Genomic DNA, 8,648 nt, shown 5'->3' with positions numbered 1-8,648 from the left:
CTACAGCAGGGTCTGACACGTTAATTGCCAGGCGCCACAAACGCAATTAAGTACTTTTGTGTCCTGCAAAGTGGCCCAGAACTGCAGCAGCTGGGACTGCCCCACAGTCCCGCTCCCGCGCCCCTTCCGGCCCGGGACTGCCGCCGCCAAAAGGCTGGGGGCGGGGTGGGGGGCGGAGCGGAAGAGTCAGCACCAGGCCGGTTCTGCTCCTGCCTCTTCGGGACATCCAGGAAGAAGGGGTCCGCAAGACGCTGCCCCAGGCGGCTGGAAGGGAGAGGGCTGGACGACTGGGAGGCGCAGGAACCGGGACCCCCACGCCGCGCCGGCCACAGGTTGCCAGGAGAATGTGCTTGAGCGGGTGCTGGCCCCAAGCCCTACGCAAATTAGGGATCGGAATTTCCGCCAATCAGAGTGAAGCTTCGACCCCGGGGCTGCTAATAGGCGTGAGCGGCGCTGGTCTTGGGAGAGGTGGGGGGCTGGCAGCTCGCGGGGCCCAACAGCCAGTCTGGTCTGCATTCCGCTTTCCCGCGCCCTGCGTTCCCGGTGCAAGGGTGGGGCAGGGTCGTGCTGGTGACGCACTGGAGCGCCGCCGTGAAGGCGGAGGCCTTCCGGTTTGGGGCCGGTTTGTGTAGGTTTGGTTGTTAAGTAATTTTTAAAATTCAGATAAGTTTCTAGGAATGTTCAGTGCTGTAACTTGCGGTAGTTTCCTGTCACAGTGCACCCGGGTGTTGTGTTTGCTTCAACTTTAGTAATGACAAAATTCTCTGCTTTTCATTGGCACCTCCGGCTGTTCCTTGGTTGCAGGTGAGCTTGGTGGGTTCTTTTCATGTCTGTAAAAGACACTGCGTGGACGTGCGTCCTTTCCATTTCAAGTTTTTGAACTTTCTTATAAACGTGATGTTAAGAGCATGTGTTGATATCGGAGAACTGTTTTGTGTTGCACGCTTTCATAAATGGTTTTTATTGGGCATTTCATTCTCCATCTTTTTTTCTGAGTCATCAGCCTAGTTGGCCATGGCCACTTCAGGGGTTTCTAAATCCCTGTTTTCCCCACCTCTCCACCAGTACTTAATCCACCTGATGGAGCACGAGAGCATCTTCTGTCCTTGGTTTGTAACTGAATCTCAGGGACCAGACTGCCCTCACCTGCCTGTCTGGGTGTGGCCAGGTACAGCCAGGCCCGCATTCTCTGGTGCCAGTGAGGGCAGCCCTAGGATGTGGCTGTCTAACCCCCTGGGCTCTCAGATGGCAGCCCTCCCTCTCCTTGGCAACCTCTATCAGTGGCCAGGCTGGGCTCCAGGGCTTGTGGGCTTCCCTGCCCTGCAGCTTAGAGGCAGCTGAGGGCTCGGGGACGCATGGTTCTGATCACTTCAGGTGACTGTCGCAGTCCTGGCTCCAGTGCGCCTGGATCCACCGCCACATGCTGCTGTTGTGTTTGAACCCCAGCCCTGCCTTGTGTTGGGACTGAACAGACCCAGGCAAGGGTCAAAGTTGGCTGAGAGCATACTCTTCAGAACAGGAAGTTGGGAAAACATGTGAGGGACTCCCAGCCTGGGAGGAGTGGCTCGGCTTGGAGATTTTGGACAAGATCCTGCTGTTGCCAGTAAGGGCATGGAGGACGGGTGTTTTGGTGGGAACTAGAGACTGTAGGAGAAGCCTCAGTCTCCAAGATTCCCACTGGAGCCTGCACATCCTCCCTCTGTCTCAGCCAGCGTGAGCAGGGAGGGATGCGAAGGGAAGAACCCCGTACCCCTGCAGAGTCAGAACATGCCAGATGATTGCATCCTCTCTGGGACTTGGTCTGGCCATCTCTCAATCAAGAGGGTGGGTGCTCACACTCAAACACCCAGGAGCCCCGGGCAGCACATGCTGGCTATTCAGGGGAACCTAAGACCCACCCCTGTCCTGGTGTTCCTTGTGTGGACGTGGATCCCTGCTTGGTGTGCTTCCATCCTAGGGTTCCAAAAAGGAAAAGCTTGCTTTAGGCTCCAGCAGGCAGCATTCCCAGTGGGCAACGGAAGCCACAGGACTGAAGGAACTGGGGCATCAGTGAAAGGGTCGGAAGTCAAACTGGATAACACAGGTGGTTTCATTTTTTTTAAAATATTTTCATCTGCTTGAAAGGCAAAGTGACAGAGAGGGGTCTTCCAACTGCTGGTGCACTTCCCAAATGCCTACAACAGCCAGGTTTCCCACATGGGTAGCAGATACCTAATACTCCAGCCAGTATCCACTGCTTCCCAGGATACATCAGCAGGGAGGTGGATTGGAAATGGAGCAGCTGAACTCCAATGTGTGCTCCAATATGGGATGTGGATGTTATAAGCCGTGGCTTAAACGGCTGTGCCACAGTGTCCACCTCAGGAGGTTTTAGAGGGCAGCCAGGTTGGGGCTGGGTCCAATCCCACATTTCTAGGCCCTAAGACACCAGAAGAATAGGGGCTAGAGGGAGGAGGAAAGAAGTTGGCAGAAAAGGGACCCCTTGGGAAGTGCACTGGGCAGAGCTCTCGAATCCTAGTGAGAAGTACAGACACTGTACCCCAGCAGGTGCGCCCTGGGTTCCACTGGCTTATGGCTTCCTTTGGCTCAGTCTCCTCCAGGACACCGCCACATGTGGCTTCTTGTGAAGTGGCTGGAAGGGTCCACATAGAAAACTGAGTTGAAGAATCACACAGGTGGGGAACTGTAGACCTCATTCAGCTAAAACGTTGATTTTTGCCTGTGTGATATTTATTATAATTGTGGAGAAATACATAATATTTGCCATCTTAGCCACTTTCAATTGTACAATTCAATAGTGTTTGTTCGCATGGCTGTGCAGTCTCTGGAATTTTTTCATCTTGCCAAACAAACACCTAAGAAGCAGGTCCCATTTCCCCTCCGCTCAGCCCTTGACAACGGCCATTCTACTTACTTCGAAGGGCCAGAGAGAGCACTCCTGTCCACTGGTCCATTCCCCAGATGCCTGCAACATCTGAGACTGGCCAGAGCTAGGAGCCAGGAACTCAATCCGGGTCTCCCATGTGGGTAGCAAGGACCAAATTACTAGCACCAACACCACTGCCTCCCAGGGTGCACTTCAGCAGGAAGCTACATCAGAAGAGCAGCTGGGACTTGGATCGGGTACTCCACGCAGCATTTTAACTGCTACACCAAGCACCTGTCCCTTTTCATCTGCAGTTTGGACTCCTCCAGGTACCTCATGTAAAAGAAACCATGCAGTGGTTGGGGGTCCCTACCGGTAACTTAACCACTGTGCCAAACACTCAGCCCAGCGCTTCTGACCTGGCCTAAGTTTGGCTGTGTTGCGATTCAGCAGATCAGGAGCAGAATCCGGGTAGTTGCGGCCCCTCTTCAGGAGGGATCTGTGCCTTCTGGTTGGCCTGGCAGCTGTGGATGTGTGTTGGAGACACCTGGCCTAGTTCTTCCTCATCTTCACACCCCCCGCCCCCACACACCTTTTCTACCTAGGGATCTGGGGTGGCCAGGCAAAACTACATTTCCCAGGTCTCACTTACCTGTGTGCTTCCACAAGGCCGGTTCCTGCCAGACCAGGATGAAGCTGACCGCCTGCCTCACCGCCTTGGGAAGCAGCACCGTGCTTTGGTTTCTCTGACACAGGGGTCAGGCGTGCACCTGTTGAGCTCCGTGGCTGGACAGCAAGAGCAGACACGGGTTTCGGTCTGTCCTCAGTGCCGGGAGGTGGTCAGCCTTTGCTTGGGAGCCTCCCTGCTGAACACCTGCCCGTGGACTTGAAGCTCTACCGGTCAGGGCGATACAGCCCCCAGGAACGGCTTCCTCGGCGCCATGGCGACATGGGCCCGTTCTCCATGGCAGAGCGAACCGCCGCATCCTGTACGTGCCTCCTGGGTCCCCTCTGGCTCTGCTTCTCTGCTCCAGCCCTGGCAGCACTGCCCTCTGTCAGTCACCTGCTGTTGTCTCCGTTCTCCAAACGTCTTCCGGGCGCCAGGGCCTGTGCTAGTGCTGAGTCGAAGCTGCTGCTTGTGTCTCCTTCCACACAGGACCTAGCACCTTCCCCTACCTCGGCGCGCCTGGCCTCAGCCTGGCCCAGCCAGTGGGTGCTATGGAAGACCATGGACAAGACCTTAACATGTTCCACTGCCCCCATTCTGCACATGCCAGTGGGCCCAACAGCAGTTGCCATACCAAGAACCAGGACCTCTGCTGTCTCCCACCTGGCAGGGCAGCTGCCCGGGGCAGGGGGTGTCAGGAGAGCGAGCCTGGTGACGTGGAGAGTGCTCCCCGCAGGGATGAGGAGGGGTGCTGGGCAGCCTGGCCAGCCGCTGAGTGAGTCAAAGGCATCCTCCTTGGCTCCATTTACAGATGAGGAAACTGAGGTGTGAGGCGAGAACAGTCTTGCCCCAGACCAAAAGACCACAATGGACCTGGGCCCAGAATCTCCACCCCATCCATGGGGTGGTGACGGGGGAGGGGCATGCAGAGTGCAGAGAGGCGCTGAGGCTGGGGCTGTGTCACAGGCAGGTCCTGTGCCCCCTCCATGTCCCTCCCCAGCCTGACAGGCTCAGGGGCCCTCATTGGTCAGCTGCAGCTGAGGCTCCCTGAGGTCAGATCCAGGGTCCTGGACCCTGCAGCCCAGAGTATGGCGTCCAGGCAGAAGAGCCTGACCTGGTTCTCCTGGCAGCCACTCAACATTGCCTTGTGACATCCCCTGCGAGGCTGAGATGAGGCCCACGCAGTCTCTCGCAGAGCACCTGGAACACAGTGAGTGCTCACGGGTGACTGGGTAGAGTCAACAAGGCTGCAACCTGGGACACCCCTCGGGGACATGGAACCTGCCCCGCCCCCACCCCACCCCCAGGAGGTTTACATAAAGTCAGAGAGCTGGAGGCATGGTTCTGGAGGAAGAGGCCGGGATGCAAGTGACAAACCCAATTCAAACCAGACAGCAGGTGTCAGATCACATGGCCGTCAGGCTCGGGCTTCAGGAACGGCTGCATCCAGAAGCTGTTTTGTTCTCGGGCACCTGTCCATTCCCCAGCTCCCGGGAAGCTCCTGGCCCCGGGCCCCTCCGTTTAGTGACCTGGAGGAAAGGGCACCTGTTTCTCAGCAGTTCTGGGGAAAAGTCCCAGCAGTGACTTGCCTTGAATTCACGGTCACGAGCCCACGTCTGACCCACTCTCCGTGGCCGAGTGGACACTCACTCCGGTCCCACAGCAAACCCTGGGGCTGGAGAAGCCAGATCCTCAGAGCCCTGTGCTGTGGCCTGAGAGTGGGTGCCCAGAGGAACAAACAGTACAGTGCTGTTAGCAGAAGGGCAGGCCGGTCAGCAGCGTTCTCAGGTGCTCAAGAAGCACGCCAGGCTCCTGGGGAGAAGTCGGCAAGCTGGGGGAGAGAAGGGGACAGGCGGCAGGGAGGCAGCGGCTTCAGATCCAGAGGCCAGCGGTGGAGGCAGATGACGCCAACAGCGAGGGGTAGATTCAGTGAGAAATGTGGAAAGGCAGTTAGGAATAAGGACAGCCCGCAGGGCACCCTGGGGCCCTGGAGTGCACAGGAATGTTCCCAAAGGACAGATGATCAACAGGGTGGGGGGCTTTGATCTGGGGAGGGAGTTCTGGGAGTACGCAGAGAAGCAGGCATGAGGCTAAGTGGCCCCTGAGTGTCCAGTGAACACCCGGGCAGGAAGCAGTGGCCACTGACAGCGTGTGGTCAGAAGCCTGGCTGCAGCAAGTGGCGCTCCCCAAGTCTGTCTCAATCTCAGAGCCACTTGTGGAGCTGCTCACAAAGCCAATTCCCAGGCCCCAGCCCCAGAGTGCGGACAACTGGGGTGAGCCTAGTTGGGATTGGAACAAAGTCTCCAAGTGCTTCTGGTTTAGGGCTGGAAGATGTAATCTGAGGCATCACATTGAGCTGGTCAGTAGCACCATTCCCACAGAATCCTGTGTAGGCCAAGGCCTCTCGTGCCCACTAGCTGCTGCTCTCCTACTGCCTAGCCCCAAAGAGCTTGGACTGGCTCAGCACCCGCAGGAAGATACCAGGCACACTGCTGCCCTGTCAGAACTGCAAGCAGATAGGGCTGGCAGGAAAATAGCCTGGCTCCAACCTAGGCCTCTCTCCTGGGTACCCAGAAGCCCTCAGACCCCAAATGGCCGCTGCCCAGTGTAGCTGTGCCCTCTTGCTGGTGTCTCCCACCCCTGTCAGGCTCCAAGGTCCCAGCTGGCTTCCAAGCAGCTCTCTGGAAGTCCATCTCCAGGGCAAGGTTGTCCCCACCCCCCCACTGGTGCATCCTGTCCACTGCTGTGGGCTTGGTGCCCAGCCGTGCATTGCGAGAGGAAGCAGCCCCCAGCCGGGTGTGACGTCTGGAGGGCAGTGACCCCTTGCCTAGGTGGCTGAGAGGTCTGTTTTGGGACCACACTTAGGCCAGGGGCAGGTGAGGGACACTAGCAGGCCGGCAGCTCCTGCCTTTCACCCAGGCTTGCCCGGCCTGGACAAGAGCGACCCCACCAGGAGAGAACCTTCCCCTGCTCCCACTGACCCCAGGGTTGGCTGGCTGCAGAAGAGACCCCCGCCTAATGTCCACTGGAAAGACAACCAGTTCCTGTAATGGACACCAGGGTGTCCACCAGCCAGGGCCATTCCTTCCCAGCAAAGCCTGGCGTCCCCTGCCCGTCTCAAACTAACAAGCGAAAGGCAGCCAGAGAGTGAACGCGGGCTGGAGTGCGCCGAGAGGCCGAAGCCAACTGCCCAGCGCGCCTCCCGAGGCCGCCCACACCCTGGCGTCCACCCCAAGCGTCCCGGGGCTGCCGGGACCTCCCGCATCGTCCCGCGAGCCCGCCCCCCGGGTGCGAACCCCCCCAACACACACACTGCAAGAAAACGAGCGCGGCTCAAAGGTTCAGACAATTTATTGTGCCCCGCAAAAAGGCCCCCGGGGACGACAAGCGCCGCGCAGCCCCGAGCCGCGGGCCACCGCCCGCCCGCCGCACCCGCAGGCGGGGGCGCAGGCAGCCGGGGCGCGCGCCGCCGCCGCCGCCCAGCGAGCCCGGACCGGGCCGCCCAGCGCTTGCGCCCGAGCGGGCGGGCGGCGGCCGCGGCCATTGGCGCCCAGGGGCCGGTAACCATAACGACGGCCGTTGCCAAGGGCGAGAGCCAATGGGGGCGTCGCCAGGGCTGTTTCAAAAACCTAAAGCAAACAACGAAAAAAAAAAAAAAACCGCTACGCCGGTGGGGGAGGGGAGGGAAGGCCCGGGGCCGAGATGGAGCGGCCCGGGCCGGGCCGGGCTGCAGCGGACGCGGGCGGGCTAGAGGGGCGCGCTCACTTGCGGCCCTTGGGCACTTTGGGGACGCTGGGCTTGGCCGCCTTCTTCACCTTCTTGCCCGCGGCGGCCGCCGCCTTCTTGGCCTTGCTGCCTTTGTCCTGCTTGGAGGCGGCGCCCTTCTTGTGCGAGCGCTTCTCCGGCTTGGCGCCCTTGGCGGGCTTCCTGTCCGCGCGCCGCGGGGCTGCGGCGCCCGCGGCCGCCTTCTTGGCCTTGGGCGCGGCGGCGGGCGGCGGGGCCCCGGCCGCGGCCCCGCGCCGCTCCCCGCTGCCCTCCAGCTTCTTGCGGTTCAGCTTGAACGAGCCGTTGGCGCCCGTGCCCTTCACCTGCAGCAGCGTGTCGTTCTGCACCAGCGCCTTGATCGAGTACTTGAGGTAGGTGCGCCCGTTCTGCTGGTCGAACCACGGCACCTTCTTGGCCTCGGCGTAGATCCTGGCCAGCGACGAGCCGTTGCGCTCGCCCAGCCTGCGGATCGTCTCCACCACCAGCTGGCTGTACTTGCCCGGCTGGTTCTTCTTCTTGCTGTTCTTCCTCTTCTTCGACGGGGACAACGCCGCCGAGCCGCCGGCCTTGGCCGCTTTCTTGGCCGCCCCCTCGGCGGTCGTGGGCGGCAGGGCCTCCTCTAGCTCCACGGACATGGTGGCGAGCGGGTTGGTGGCGGGCGGGGCGCGGAAGCCGGGGGGCCGCGCCGGGAAGAGGAAGGCGAGGGGCCGAGGGGGCGCCGGGGGGCTGGGGGCGCGCGGCGGCTCCAGGCGGGAGCGGCCGCGGCCGGGCCTGGGGCCGGGCGGCAGGGCTGGGGTGGGGGCCGGGCCGGGCCGGAGCGATGCGGAGCGGGGCGAGCCTGGGGGGTGGGGCGAGCCTGGGGTCGGGGTGAGGGTCCGAGCTGGGGCCGGAGAGGGTCGCGGAGCCGAAGATGGAAAGCGCCGAGCCGCCGCCGCCGCCGCCGCCGCTGCTGTTGCTGCTGGAGGAGATCGCCAGGCGCGCGCGCTGCGCTCTGGCGACGAGGGCGCTCTACTCCGCTTTTATAGCTCGCTGGCGGACCACGTTGAGAACAACAACAGCCTGGTCCGGAGCCAGCGCAAACTTGTGCTTCTTCGAGCCCCTTTCTCAGCCACTGGCTTCCCGGACTGCGCCTCCACGGCCCCGTGATGCGCTCGGCGGTGCACCCCGGACGGGGCCCGAGCCCACGGCGCCAAGCAGAGGCGTCCTGCGCCCAGGGAGGGCTCAGCAGAAGGGGACGGAGCGGCGCACCCCGGGCTGCGGGAGCGCGCGAGGAGGGGGGCACCCCTTTTGGGAGCGAATAGCGCAGGCCCCGGGCGAGGCCGCGCCGACACGGGCTTTGCAGGCGGCAGC

The 8,648-nt window shown here is 61.3% G+C and overlaps 1 protein-coding gene across 1 annotated transcript; it reads right to left on the bottom strand.

The window, feature by feature from the left end:
* Positions 1-6,866: 6,866 nt before the first annotated feature.
* H1-10 (H1.10 linker histone) lies at positions 6,867-8,270 on the bottom strand. Its single transcript, XM_070051013.1, has one exon. It carries the CDS (start codon positions 7,931-7,933, stop codon positions 7,295-7,297), a length of 639 nt encoding a protein of 212 aa, XP_069907114.1. The 5' UTR covers positions 7,934-8,270; the 3' UTR covers positions 6,867-7,294.
* Positions 8,271-8,648: the final 378 nt, after the last annotated feature.

Source organism: Oryctolagus cuniculus, chromosome 10 (genome assembly GCF_964237555.1).
Source record: "Oryctolagus cuniculus chromosome 10, mOryCun1.1, whole genome shotgun sequence".
Taxonomy (NCBI): domain Eukaryota; kingdom Metazoa; phylum Chordata; class Mammalia; order Lagomorpha; family Leporidae; genus Oryctolagus; species Oryctolagus cuniculus.
The sequence above is the reverse complement of the archived record's forward strand: the minus strand, read 5'-3'. Positions and strand labels throughout refer to the sequence as shown.

Excerpts from the sequence above, each read along its gene's own strand:
- H1-10 (XM_070051013.1), bottom strand. The coding sequence starts at position 7,933 with ATGTCCGTGGAGCTAGAGGAGGCCCTGCCGCCCACGACCGCCGAGGGG.